Genomic DNA, 15,016 nt, shown 5'->3' with positions numbered 1-15,016 from the left:
TATTAGAGAATCACTCTGATATACAGTTATAAACTTAAGAACTTTTGTGTTTGCATTTCATTCATACAGTGATTGTTCACCCATCCCTCCACCAGTGCCAATTCACCTCCACTAATGATCCCAGTATCCCTCTCACCATCCCCACCCCATCCCCCACCACCCCACCCTGCCTCTGCGGCAGGGCATTCCCTTTTGCTCTCTCTCCTTTGGGGTGTGGTAGTTTGCAATAGAGGCATTGAGTGGCCTTCATGTTTGGTCTATAGTCTACTTTCAGCATTCAGTAGATGCTGGAAGTTCGTATCTTCCAGCCCGAATGGGTCCTCCCAACATTATGGTTTTCTCTGAAGAAGGAACAAAATAAACGATTGGTAAACATACAAGACAAAATGAACAATGTAGGGAGTTTTAGGCAAAGTTGAAGAATTGCAGGTGTGGGTGGGGCAGAAAAAGTGGCTAATTAGAACACAAAGTATGAGTGCAAGACTTCAGAGATTGCCTACAAGAGATTGCCGAGTTGGGATTCATGGTGGCAGCCACCTACGTGGTAGCCTGGTTTCCTTCAGTGGAGCTTCGTAATATCAAGTGAGAGCAGGGATATATCGAGCCAACGTGACCAGGACTGAAGTTAGCTGTGTGGTTGCAAAGTAAGAACAAGGGCGTGACCCAAAAGGGGGGGGGGAGAGAATGTGCCTTCCGCAGAGGCAGGGGCAGGGGTGGGGTGCAGGGGAAGGGGTGGAGGTGGCGGGAGGGATACTGGGAACATTGGTGGTAGAGAATGGGCACAGGTGGAGGTGGTACTGGAACATTGTATGACTGAAACATAATCATGCAAGTTTGTAAATCTGTAACTATCTCGATAATGGTCATTCTTTAAAAATAAAAAAAAGAAATTCAAACAAACGAACAAAAAATAACAAGGGTGCGAGGGAGTTGAGGCTGTTGGTTGAAGTGAGGAATCATGTGGGACAGGCCAGAAAGGGGAGGAGGGACAGAAGAGGACTCAAAGTCTGAGATGGATGTTCCGAGACAAGTTGGGAGCTGTTGACTTAGTGCTAATGGGTTTAGCTACAGTTCGGGCATGAAAAGTGCTAGGAGAGCAGGAAATGGCTGTCAGGAGGGAGATAATCTGAGCTGAGTAGTTCCAGTTGAACTGCAGTGTGAGTGACTGAGGAGGAGAGACACTCACGGCTGGGAGGATGGGTTGCCCGGTGGAGACAGGGATACACTCAGCTCAGTACCCCAAATTGGGATACACTGGAGCATTTTTACGAAGAGGAATACGGTAGAGCAGAAGTGAAAGGCAGAAGTTGTGGAAGGTACTGGAGGTGTCAGAGCTTTTGCTCACCGGGGAAGAGATATTTCTGGCCAGTTGGGAAGTGGTGGCAAGCTGGGTCAGGAGAGATGAAGCAGAGATGAAATAAGGGCACGGGAGGCTCACTGACAGGAAGAGCTTGCATTTGGTTGGCGGCCAGGGATGATCTGGACATGAGGCATGAGGGCGTCAAGTTTCCTAAAGGAACTCTGGGATAAAGTATTTTGTTTGTGTTTGATACAAATTGGCAGCCTGATGGCGAGAGGACCTTAAACAGCAGTCCACTGCTGATAAAACTGTGGTGGGGCAAATTCATATTTATAGTTTTCCACATGCTCTATGCTAAGTCTTTGGTGTGACTTATTTTATCTAAACTTTATAACCTTGGTATTTTGTTTGTTTGTTTGTATTTTGTTTGTTTTTTTTGAGGGGGGTTGCATACTTTGCATACTTGGTGATGCTCAGGAGTTGCTCCTGGCTCTGCCCTCAGGAATTACTCCTGACAGTGCTCGAGAGACCAGGTGGGATGTCGGGAATTGAACCCGGGTCAGCTGCATTCAGGGGAAGTGCCTTACCCACTATACTCTTTCTTTGTTTTGAAACATGACAACCTGTTAAGCAGGTAGAATGTATGATGTCATCATTTAAATCTCAGAAGTGAGCCAGACAGGAGCTAGATAGGAAAGACAGGGGTTAACTTGTGCCTGACTCTGATTTGGTTCTCGGCACCACAGGGCACCTCAGTGTCACTGGACACAGCCCTGAACGTCCCCCCATAGGGCTGGGGATAGCCCTAGCGGTGACTGGAAGGCCCAAGCAGCCCTGCAGCCTTGGGTCGTTGCATTGAACCACTGACCCACTTGGCTAATAAACACATGGAATATCTCTCGGGACTTCTGGGTACCACTTATGAGGAATCTCCTCCAAAAAAGAGGGGAAAAAAAGTCCAAGTGAGGAAGATAATATTTCTAGGGTTGTATAAATACCTCAAGGTAATAATCCCATTAACGGGATAATATTTCTAGGGTTGTATAAATACCTCAAGGTAATAATCCCATTAACGGTTTGGACTTGGCATTTGAATCCAGGCAGCCTCCTCCTCCTCCTCCTCCTCCTCCTCCTCCTCCTCCTCCTCCTCCTCCTCCTCCCCCCTCCCCCCCCCCCCAGTTACACTCAGGGTTTACTCCTAGCTCTCTGATCTAGGGACCATACAAACTGCTGGAGATTGAACCTAGTCAACTGCATGTGAGGCGAGTACCTTGCCTCCCGTATTATCTGTCTCTCTGGTTCCTGTGTATGGATCTCAAAATTTTGAATTACAATAGTATACATGTATCTCAGTAAGGAGTATTGTATGCGACTAAAATCTGTTATATTGAAATCAGTGGGACAGAATTGAAACTAACAATCTTTTGAAAACTTACTTTATGCAGCTTTTTCCTCTTGGTTAGCATTCAGTTCATTTTCAGATGTCTAGTCTCCTTACCCTTAGCTATCCCGCCTCTGGTTACATATAGAGCAGCATGCAAATGTTAGCTGTTTCCATGTAGTACTGGAAGTACTGACTTTCCCTGCTATCGAATATGCCTGTCTGTGACAGAACAGGCATAGAATGTTCTTGATCCAGCAGAAAATGGTATCTCTCTCCACCCCACCGTACCACCCCGCCCGTCTTCCTTTGCTCTGTATAGTTATAAACACAACCTGTGTGGTACCTGCTTTGTAATTATGGGTTCCCAAAGCAGTTGGTTTTGTATTTTGTAGACTAAGAGGTTGTAAAATTTTGCCTAGAGGTTCAACTTTTTTTTCCACAGCATCTTCCCGGGTAAGTCACTTTACACCCATTTTTCCCATAGATTTTGGTGGCTTTGAAGCAGCACGTTTAAAGTATTTTAGGCCAGAGAGTTAACTCAAGGGACTGAGCACATCTTTGCATGTGGGAGGCCCGGACTTGATCTCTGGCACCAAATGGTTTCCTGGCTACCACTGGAAGTGACACATCAACACAGAGACCAGAGTAGTGTCCTCCCCATCCTTACCCTCATACCACTAGATGTGGCCCCCAAACAAATAAATATGTAAAAGCATTTTTATTTTATCCCTCTTTACGGGAAAATAATTGAGAGAATAACGAAGTTAGTTTTTTGCTTTTCTCTAGTCTCACTATACCAGGGCTTGCTCTACTCTAATCTGATAGAGCCTGGTTTGTTGGAGGGAAGAATATTGGAGATTTTTATGTTCTCCCCACACACCATTAAAAGAACAACGACATCAAAAAGCCTTAGTATGTACACGATGCCATGTGTTCAGGCACATAGGTTGTTTGTTTTTTTTAGTCATGCTTTGGAAATTTGCGTGAATTTCTATGAAAGATAGTTAATTCTTTTGTGGGGCACACTTGGCAGTATTTAGAGCTTATTTCTGGCTCTGTGTTCAGGGATCACTCCTGGCAGGGCTCTGGGGACCATAGAAGGTGCCAGGGATCGAACTGTGGTCATCTGTGTACAAGACAAGTGCACAATTTCTTCAGCCCTGGTTAATTTTTTTTAATTGGACAAATTTTGTGATGTACAATCACTATATCACTGTCACTGTCATCCCATTGCTCATCAGTTTGCTCGAGTGGACACCAAGTAACATCTCCATTGTGAGACTTGTTACTGTTTTTGGCATATCGAATATGCCACTGGTAGCTTTCAGGCTCTCCGAGAGGGACGGAAGAATCGAACCCAGGTCGGCCATGTGCAAGACAAACACCCTACCCGCTATGCTATCACTCCAGTCCGTGATATACAATAGTGTTAATAATGGTCTCCCTTGCATGTAATTACAACAGCACACCCACCTCAACTGTACCCACCTCCCTCCCCCGAAGACCCCAATGTACCTTCCTTTCCACATGTCCTTCCTCAAACTCAGTTGCCTTTGTCCCTTTGTCCCTACCTTGCTGTGTATCTCTAAGTCCTACGTGAGAGAAGTTCTCTTTCTACCTGAAAGATGATTAAGTTGACAGGCTTTGTTTCTCTTTCAAGCCACCGTGTCTGTCCAGGAGTGAATCAGGCAAGGCTGAGAATGGGGCACCACAGGGCAAGGCCAGGCCGAGGCTCCTGAGAAAGGGTGTGGGCTGTGGTCCCTGCTGCTGTCCCCAAGGGCTGGGTTGGGGTCTCCTAGGCCTGCATGGGCTTTGACCACTGCACTTTCTTCACCTGTGTCCCTGGACTGCCCCTGAATATTGGGACAGCCAGAAGAAAAAGAATAGGGAATTTCCTGTTTAAACCCAGCATTGCTCATGGAAAAAGTGTTCTTTAGTCTCATGGCGGGTATTTTATTCTTTCCTTTCAGTTGCTTAACTGTATTTTGACCTCTGATTTCGGTGTTGTATTTGCAGTGTAAGACTTTAGACTAAAAAGAGCTTTCAACAGTATCTGCTTCCACCTCCGCCTTTCTAATTTTATTGACGAGGAAGTTGACTCACAGATATGAAATGAATTATCCACAGCCAGGGTACTAGTCACCAAGGCTGGTAGCCCAGTCTTGTGACTTGAAGATTTTATTTTCCTGTGGCAAAATGACTTGGAAATCCCTGTGTCTTGTGTCCAGTTTCTTCTTCACACCTCCTGGTCCTGGTGTGCCACCTGTCTTCTTGATCCCTTAGCTTTTTACCCTCAACTGATTTGCGGGAACAGTTGCTCATTGATGTTAATCTCAGCTTTGGAATTGCCATGTGACCTCAATTAAAGTCACTTTGTATCTTAATATCACTGTCAGCAGATTAAGTGGGAATTTTATTAGGATTCTTGGGAAAATGTGAATTGTGCAAACCGGTGACCTGTTTTCCTATTGATCTTATATTACATTATGTATTATTTCCATACTTAAAGGAAAGAGGTTTTCAAAAAGTATGTTGAAAACAAAGTATAGGGAAGATTCAGCAACAAATGGTCTTTTGTGGAGTAAGTTGATCCAGGACTCATGAGAAAGTTAGACTTCAGGCCAAATTGTTGTATAATTTCATTAACAGAAGAGGGTGCTATTTTTTCCTCTGTTATTTATACAGAATACCTTTTGGGTCAAATTTGCCTTTGGAGGTAGTAATCTAGATTAATTAGTAGGTTTTATTTTTCATCCATTTGAACTTGAGAAAGCATTTTCTTATATTGTTTCATCATCATTATTAATAATTTTGGGGGTTACAGTTGTTAATTCTCAGTGACTACTCCCTCCTCAGTGCTCAGGAGTTGCTCCTGACAGTGCTCAGGGGACCATATTCAGTACCAGGGATTGAACCTGCATTTAAATCCCTTATGAAATGCACGCATTGACGGTCTCTCTGGCCCCAGCTTACATTGCTTTAAATTTTTTTCCCTATCATCGTTATATTTAAACATTTTCTTCATTAAGACACTATGATTTATAAACTTGTTCATAATAGAGCTGAGTTTGGCCCCACAGTAATAACAATGTCACCAATAATAATAATAACCAAAAAACTCAGACGTGTGAAGGGTAATAGAATTTTTAAATTTTTAAAAAATTTCTAAATTAAAAAAAATCAGTATTTTATTTGTATTTTGTATTTCAGTATTTTATACTGAAATTTGAATTTTCCGTATTTTGAATTTTCAGGGCTAAGAGGAGAATACAAAATGTAAAGGATATGGAATGTTCAGTGCTGTGAGGACACTACAAAGTTTAATTATGTGGGTTGGCCTACTAATTTTTTTCAGTCTAACCTGTTTGAAATTTAGTTTTCTTATGAGTAGATTACAAAAATAGACTTAGCTTGCAAGGAAGAGCTGTGTTTATAAAGTTCTCGATGCAAAATAAGTTCTTAAATGTGCGTTAAGATTCCTTTCTTAATGGTCAACTTTCTGCGCTGTTTCCTTTCTCATGGTCTGCCACTTCTCTTTTATTTAGATCTCTGACATCCATGTCAGTGGAGAATCAGAGGCGATGTCGGCGAAAGAGAGATTGCTCCTGTGGACTCAGCAGGCCACCGAGGGCTATGCTGGAATTCGGTGTGAAAATTTCACGACTTGCTGGAGAGATGGAAAACTGTTCAATGCCATCATTCACAGATACAGGTATGGAATTTGCAAGCCTTTCCCCCTTTAGACATATATGAGGAATCTTGCTATCATTTTCAAATACTCAGTCTCTTATTCATTTGGAAATGACCTACAGGCATGGTAGAAGACTTTAAAAATGCGGGCAAGTGAAAATAACATATTCCCACCACTCAGAGATCCTCACTCTGAACTGTAGTGTACTCATGCAGGCATGGAAATAAAATATGTGCTTGTATTTTGCCGATAGCTTAGAAAATAGTAATCTCTGATATGCAGAATCTACGTGTAGCTTAACCAGAATTGTGTCTTTGGACAGTGAATGAGTTGCAACATAAGGGCTTATTTTTGATTAAGAACTCATAAGTTTCCAAATTGTAAGCCCCTAGTCTAGTTAGTCTAATGAGGAGCTGATCTTTACAGAGACTTTTGCATGATGATACAGGTTTCCTGGTCAGAATTACTATAAATTGTTTGCATTGCAAAATACCAGCTAATACCCTTATTAATTTACATGTATTCTTTCAATTCTCACAGTACCTCTAAAGGGAGGTTGACATCTTCAGTTAAGAGGTTTGGAAATTGAGACACAGAGCCAGTAAATGGCAGACTTTGTATTCAAATGTGGCATGGGGAGCCCTTCTGCTCTTCTTGCCTTCCAAGGAGCTAGTTCTAGAAAATATTTATTGGAAGCTGTACTCTTTCGAATTAGAAGTCCAATGTGTTATCCATTGCTGGAGTGATAGCACAGCGGTAGGGCATTTGCCTTGCACGTGGCCGACTCTGGTTTGATTCCTCCGCCCCTCTCGGAGAGCCCGGCAAGCTACCGAGAGTATCTCACCCGCATGGCAGAGTCTGGCAAGCTACCTGTGGTATTCAATATGCCAAAAACAGTATGTCTCACAATGGAGATGTTACTGGTGCCCACTCCAACAAATTGATGAGCAACAGGATGACAGTGATACAGTATTCTTTTAAATCTCTGTTATTCTCCTAGTGTTACAAAGATTTTATTATGTTTCTGAAGAACTGAAAGGATTCCTAGATAGTCAATGTTGAAACTGTATACTCATCAAGCTGAAAAATTTGTATAATTAAAATGAAAATAACGATTACTTGGGTAGTTTATATTTTAAATGCTTTCCGTTTGTGAGGTACTTGTTTAAGTTTCATATGTATTACTGTTGTCAGATCTCACATAGTCTCCCAAAGCAGGAATGATTACCCGGGTTTTGTTGATGAGGACCTAAGATTCACCAGGGTCCTTCTGTAATAACCTGCAGAGCTTTGATTCCAATCCACTTCAGTTTGACTTGAAATTCTATCCCCCACCTCCTTCCTCCTTTCCACCTCTTCTTTTCATTCCCCTTTCTTTTGCCTTTTCTCTCCAATTTTTTATTTTGGAAACTTTAGCCCTTAAAAAATTGTCGTTTCTTGAAATGCCCCTTTAAACAACGACAACAGTCTCCTTTCTTTATTGAACAGCAGTTCAGTACAGATGAGTGTAAGATTCACTGTATCACTGTGTCACTGTCATCTCATTGTTCGTCAATTTACTTGAGCAGGCACCAGTAACGTCTCTATTCCTCCCAGCCCTGAGATTTTAGCAGCCTGTCCTTACTCATCTTTCCCAACAATTGGGGGCTCTTTCAGGGTCAGGGGAATGAGACCTATAGTTACTGTTTTTGGCATATCAAATACACCACGGGTAGCTTGCCAGGCTCTGCCGGTGGGGGCAGGATATTCTCGGTAGCTTGCCGGGATCTCTGAGAGGTAAATATATATATGTATATATATGTAAATGTATATGTGTGTATATATATACATATATATATGATTTGTTGCCTACTGTCTGAACTCCATCAAATATGGCATGCTAATTATGGAAAATGGGTAGGAAGTGTCTTATAATGTGTTGTGTGGCCACAAAGCGGCCTGGAGCTTGGTGGTGGTTGGATAGTGGAGATCAGTTGCCAGGGCTGGGTCCCTTGGGATGGGGAGGGTTCTCACCCGCCCCCCCTATGGGGCACTCTGAGTGAGAACAGTGTAGTGTGGAGTCTGGTGGCATGACTATGAGGGTCTCATTTTATACTCCCGTCTGGGAGGAGCAGCCATTGAGAAGATCTTGAGGGTGGCTGATGAGGAGATTATTTGGTTCCAGCAGGGTGTGGCAGGGTGTGGCTTATAAGTGTGACCCCTGGGTCACTGAGATTGGGGGATAGCAGGCAGAGGATCTCTGCTTCCAGGTCCCATGGAGTCCAGAGTCCAAGGTCACAAAGTTCAGCATTATCTGGGTTCTGTGGGACTTCATTCCTGCACAAGCCTCAGCCTCGAGGTCCGGAATGTTAGATTACTGAATTAAAAAGAAAACCCAGGATTCGTTTACCTATGCTTGTCCAAAAGAAAGTTGCCAGGGTTCCCTAAGTGATGGTGCCAGAATGGTTTAGTGGTTACAGACATTGTGATTATCACACCACACTTCCACGTGATTTAAAATAGGAGGCCAGTAGAAGGCAAGGGAGCTGGTCACATTCTGTGGCGGGGATGATAAGGTCTACGTCATTGAATTAGCATATTTGGATTGTATACTTTATGTCCTGAGGCATCATGAAAGATTGGCTCTTTGGAATTTTTTAGGTAGAAGAAAAACATTTAGAAGCTAACTAATCTAATATATAACTAGATTTAGAAACAGTAATTTCTAAGCATTGTCTTCTCAGTAGTTACAAAGTATAAACAGATGTGTGTGTGTGTTTGTATGCCACACATTTTTTTCTCAGTATTTTAATAAAGTTATAGTATGCATCAAAAATCTTAAAATTTCCATGAAAATTTTATTATTACAAATGTATATTGCCTTAGGAGAAATATGAATCATGTGAGTGTGACTTTTAATACTAAAGAGTGATAATTTTTAAAACCTTTTTAACTTCAACGTTGAGCTATGTAGTTTGCTAATTTCTTTTGTTAGAACTCATTTACTGTATGTCAGGTTTAAAGGATTACGAGAATTTTTTTGTTGTGGAAGTTTTTTTCAGTTATCTGGTACCTAATAAATTACTGCTGTGATTTCGTTTTTAGCTGAAGTTCGCAGACCTTTCTTTCCTTTTAAATTAAAAAATCAGATGACTACATTTCTTACATGATCTAAAACAATTAAATGGATGAGATTGAATTACATGTTTTCTACTGTTCAGTGGTTTGATTTACTTTAAAAGCAGAAGAAACAAAAGAAGAATAGTGGCAGAGGTTTGGACACTGCACACTAATAATCACACTTAGAAAAAAAATGGACTGAAGCGATAGTACAGCGGGTAGGACCTTTGCCTTGCACGCAGCTGACCCGGGTTCGATTCCTCCGTCCCTCTCAGAGCCTGGAAAGATACCGAGAGTATCCTGCCTGCACGGCAGAGTCTGGCACACTACCGTGGCATATTTGATATGCCAAAAACAATAACAACAAGTCTCAAGTTGGAGACGTTACTGGTGCCCGCTCGAGCAAATTGATGAACAATGGGACGACATTGCTACAGAGAAAAATATCTTATTTAGCAGTTATTTTATTGATAATTATCTCTATCAATTTTGTCATATGTGACATGTTTGACTTTAACTGTTACAATGAACGCACTTGTTTTAACTTTTTTGGTAACTAGCTTTATAATTTATATCATTTTATTTGACTCTCTAGGTACAGGCAGAATGCAAAGTATGATACAAATTGCAGATAGGAGCCAGAGATAGAGTACCTGGGGAAGGTATTGCTCTCGAATGCAGCTGACTGGGCTTGATCCCTAGCACTGTATACGGTCCCCCAAACACTGCCAGGAGTGTACCTGAGCACCGCTGTGTGGGGCTCAAAAACACCAAACAAGACCAAAACCAGAAAACAAGACCCCAGAAAAATGAAAAACAACAGAACTCTAGGAACTCTGAGATGCCCTTTTTATGTGGCTGACCAAGGTTCAATCCCCAGTACTCCAGTACCCCCAAACCCATCCCTAGTAATCCTTGAGCACAGAGCCAGGAGTAAGCCCTGAGCTCTTACGTGTGTGCCTGCCACCTCAAAAGAATATTTGTCTTGAGACCACCATGTCTTCATTTGGTTTCATATTTTATTACATATATATTATTATGGGCTGAAGCGATAGCACAACGGGTAGGGCGTTGGCCTTGCACGCGGTCGACCCGTGTTTGATTCCTCTGCCCCTCTCGGAGAGCCCGACAAGCTACTGAGAGTATCTCACCTGCACGGCAGAGCCTGGCAAGCTACCTGTGGCGTATTTGTATGCCAAAAACAGTAACAAACAAGTCTTACAATGGAGACGTTACTGGTGCCCGCTCAAGCAAATCGATGAGCAACAGGGTTACAGTGATATAGTCATATATCATTACATATGGCACCATATTAAATTACGTTGTGTTAGGAGCCTAGAGAGAGAGCATAAAGGGTAGGGCAGTTGCCTTGCACATGGCCAACCCCTTTTGCCCTGCCAGGAGTGATCCCTGAGCAACACTAGATGTGGCCCCCCAAACAAACAAAACATTTTATTATCTATTACAGGGAATTTGCTACTGCTGCTGTATGGAAAACAGATCCACTTGCTACAAGTAAATATATAAAGAGATCTGACGGCAGGGGTGTAGCTCAGTGGTAGAGTTTCTGCTCCACGTGAGGCCCTGGGTTTATTCCCAGTGTACTCTGCCCCGCCCCCAAAGGGAAAAAGATAACAGAACCCCTTTTGGTTTGGGCTGGCTGGTTTCTGGACCACAAGGGCATGTCCCCGGGGACTACTGCTAGCACTCTGCTTGGGGGTCACCCCAGGCAGTGCCCAGAGAACCCGGGCAACCCTGCCATTGACCCATGAGGGCTACTATGTGCAAGCGTGTGCCCCCACCCCTGGGCAGTTCTGTTGCTGTTATTTTGGGATCACATTCAGCTACGTGTGTGGGAGAGGAGGTAGGGCGACTCCTGATTTGGGCTTTGGGGTCCCTCTTAGTGGTGTTCCGGGAATTGAACCCAGAGCCTCTCACATGTGCCCTACCACTGAGTCAGATGCCCTAGCCCCCAAGATAGTTTATTTAGTTTTATTGGGGGAGAGGGAGGCTTTGGGGGACCCTCCAGTATAGGATATGTAATCGGGTGGGCACCTCATGCAAGCATTTTAATCCCTGTACTCCATCTCTGGGCTGGAACGATAGCACAGCAGATAAGGCATTTGCCTGGCAAGCGGCCGACCCGGGTTTGATTCCTCTGTCCTCTCGGAGAGCCCGGCAAGCTATGAGAGTATTCCGCCCGCAGGGCAGAGCCTGGCAAGCTATCCATCTCGTATTCAATATGCCAAAAACAGTAACAACAAGTATCACTTGGAGACGTTACTGGTGCCTGCTCGAGCAAGTCGATGAAAAACATGACAGGACAGTGTGGCAGTGGTATTTGACTCTCTAAGAAAAAAAAAAGCTAAGGTAGTATGATAATTTGGCTTTTCTCCAACTATTAAGTCTGGGGCTGGAGCGATAGCACAGCGGCTAGGGCATTTTCCTTGCACGTGGCCGACCCAGGTTCGATTCCCAGCATCCCATATGGTCCCCCGAGCACTGCCAGGAGTAATTCTTCAGTGCAAAGCCAGGAGTAACCCCTGAGTATTGCTGGGTGTGGCTCGAAAAGAAAAAAGAAAAAGAAACCCAATTATTAACATGGGGAATACTTGCTTGAGAGGAATCATAAGAGGGAATGAAGGTTTAGCAGAAAGAAACTTGTGATTACTGCAATAAATGGAAAGAGGGATATGTTGTCTTTTATGTGGCAAATTTGTATGTCTAAGTAGAATTACAAAGATTTCTCTGAATTAGAAAATATTATCACTCAGGGCTGGAGTGATAGCACAGTGGGTAGGGCGTTTGTCTTGCACGCGGCCAACCCGGGTTCGAATCCCAGCATCCCATATGGTCCTCTGAGCACTGCCAGGAGTAATTCCTGAGTGCAGAGCCAGGAGTAACCCCTGTGCATTGCCGGGTGTGACCCAAAAAGCAAAAAAAAAAAGAAAAGAAAAGAAAAGAAAAGAAAATAGTATCACTCATTAAAAAGTAAATCAGCATTGGGCTGGAGGGGGTAAGCCACTCCCATTGTATGCGAATGACCCCACTTCAAGGATCCCTGGCACCATGGGGTTCTCTGAACACTATTGGGATAACCTCTAAGCACAGATCAGGGGGAGCTTGGGAGAAATACTGGGTGTGATGCCAGCCTCATCATGCCTAAATGAATAAACAAATATATGTGCCAATTATGCTAATAAGTGTTATTAGCATAAGATGTCAGAGACAAATACTGGATGATTTCTCTCCTGTGATAGGTAAAGAACCAAAATAAAATGACAAATAGTCTCTCCTCATAGGAGCCTGTCCTTGCAGCCCAGGCAAATGACCATCAAGCAGAGGACCTTCAGTTGCATACACCTGTCCTCTATGCCTGGCCCTACCAGCAAAGTCTTCACAGGACTGCTGCTTCTTGGCCGGCGATGCCCAACAAGGTTGGCACCACCTGGCACAAGAAGCACTGCCTGGAACTGTCTAACATAGGCCTGCACTGGTTGGCACTGATAGGCACAGACTGGTACCAGCTGGCATAGGCTGGCACCAGTTCTCTTTATGTCTGTTCTGATTAGTTTTCAATGAAAAGGAAGTTCTAATGAAAAAACAGTATACACACACATATATATGCACACATATATGCTAGTTCCTGCTTGTTTTGTTTGTATAAAAGTATTTTAAAATCTTTTAACTAAAGTCCACAGCTGGTAAGAGATCTTAGACTAAATAAATAAGCCTTTCTTATTGCCCCCTAACTGGCTTTCATTTAAAAGAATAGCAAGTAGGGCTGGGTTTGGTGGATTTAAATCAAAGGGCTGTCACAGAATGATTTCTCTTATATCCCAATGTATGCCCACACAAGACAGATAATTTTGTGGCATCTTTTTGATCTTTTTCTCCTATAAAGAAATATAACATGGGAACAATAAATGGCTAAGGACCAGAGAACCTGAAGACTGATTGACAGAACTTGAACTTGGCTTACTGTGGACGGGGGTGCGGAGGGTGGTGGGTGATTGGTAGGGGGCCCAGGGATAGTAGTGGAGGGAAGGGGAAATTCTCATGGAGGGTGTGATATTAAATATTGCATGCAAGAAACCCTGCCATTAACAGTATTTTAAATCATGATGTTTCAAGAACAGAACAAACAAAAAACAGATGCCATGACAAAAACTTGATGAATAAGTAGTCAAGAGTGTGCTCAGATATCGCAGTAAAATTAATTTGCTTCTTTTTGGAAAAGAAAGCTCTGACTTCCAGCTTGAAGTTCAGCCTCTGACTTGTCTTTTCCTGTGGATATCTGGCCTTGTACCTTGATGAAGGCCAAGTTCCATAAGAGCAGCACCTGCCCGCCTAGAATTGCTTAGTATGAAAATGGGTTTGCCTGAACAGGCACGGACTTGAATGCGAACCCATAGGCCAGAATAAAATGCGCAGTAAGGCCAGGGAACTCAAGGGCTTGGTAGAGGACAGGTCAGACCAAAATGCTTCTAGGGCTGTGTGTTTGGAAGGACAGTGATTTCCCTGTACTAGCTTCTTCCTTGGGCTGGAGCAATAGCACAGCGGGTAGGGTGTTTGCCTTGCACGCGGCCGACCTGGGTTCGATTCCTCCGCCTCTCTCAGAGAGCCTGGCAAGCCACTGAGAGTATCCCGCCCACATTGCAGAGCCTGGCAAGCTCCCTGTGTATGCAGTATGCCAAAAACAGTAACAACAAGTCTCACAATGGAGACGTTACTGGTGCCTGCTTGAGCAAATCGATGAGAAACGTGATGACAGTGACAGTGACATTTTCTTCCTTGTTGTTGTGCTCTGTGCTCAGGTTAGTCCTGGGGAACCATACATGATGCTGCTGAATAAACTAGGGCCTGCTGTATGCAAGGGAAGTGCCTCAATCCCTAGCCTATTTCTCACTTCCCTATTTAAATATCCTTTTAAGATTCCCGGCAGAATTTAATTTAATCACTGATGTGGGTCTAAAGTGTTGTTGAAGAGTGTGTTCAGGAGCATACTATTAAATATTTTCTAGTAAGTGACTAGGAGTTTTTCACTGACATGACTGTGCATTTGAGTAGCAGTTATTTTTCTTTTCCGCATCGTTTGGATTTTGAATTAGAATTAATGGGACCCTCATTTTCATTATAATCAAATGGTTAAAGATTCTGTAATTGGGAGGGTTAGACTCTAAGACTGTGGTCAGAGTCATTTTGCTTAATAGTATATCCTGGAGGCCCGTGACTCAGCCATATGCTTGGATTTAGTCATACATCAGAAACTCAACGGGACTGGTTTACTTAATGCAGGGAGGAGGCCCGTAGGGTTTGAAATGTTCCCTCATAAAGGGTGGATTGGTGTTGACTTGGTGATTCTTTCCTTTCAAAGCCGGGCTTGCCCTCAGGCTGTGGAGCCCAGAGATGGGAGGTTTTGTGTGTGTGTGTGTGTGTGTGTGTGTGTGTGTGTGTGTGTGTGTGTGTGCGTGCGCACATGCACACAAGTAAGGGTGCTGTTTTGTGTGACCACAGTTAATCAGTTTTGAAGGTGTTTGCT

General features: G+C 43.4%; 1 protein-coding gene across 10 annotated transcripts in view; it reads left to right on the top strand.

Moving 5' to 3' along the window:
- Positions 1-15,016, top strand: part of DST (dystonin) — a 558,535-nt gene that overhangs the window by 329,208 nt on the left and 214,311 nt on the right. For all 10 annotated transcript variants that reach the window (XM_004605867.3, XM_055134251.1, XM_055134257.1 and 7 more), the window contains one exon: positions 6,230-6,396. In XM_004605867.3, the coding sequence (XP_004605924.2) occupies positions 6,230-6,396 (167 nt within the window). The remainder of the gene's footprint in view (positions 1-6,229; positions 6,397-15,016) is intronic.

The sequence above is a fragment of the Sorex araneus genome, chromosome 4, assembly GCF_027595985.1.
Source record: "Sorex araneus isolate mSorAra2 chromosome 4, mSorAra2.pri, whole genome shotgun sequence".
Taxonomy (NCBI): domain Eukaryota; kingdom Metazoa; phylum Chordata; class Mammalia; order Eulipotyphla; family Soricidae; genus Sorex; species Sorex araneus.
The sequence above is the reverse complement of the archived record's forward strand: the minus strand, read 5'-3'. Positions and strand labels throughout refer to the sequence as shown.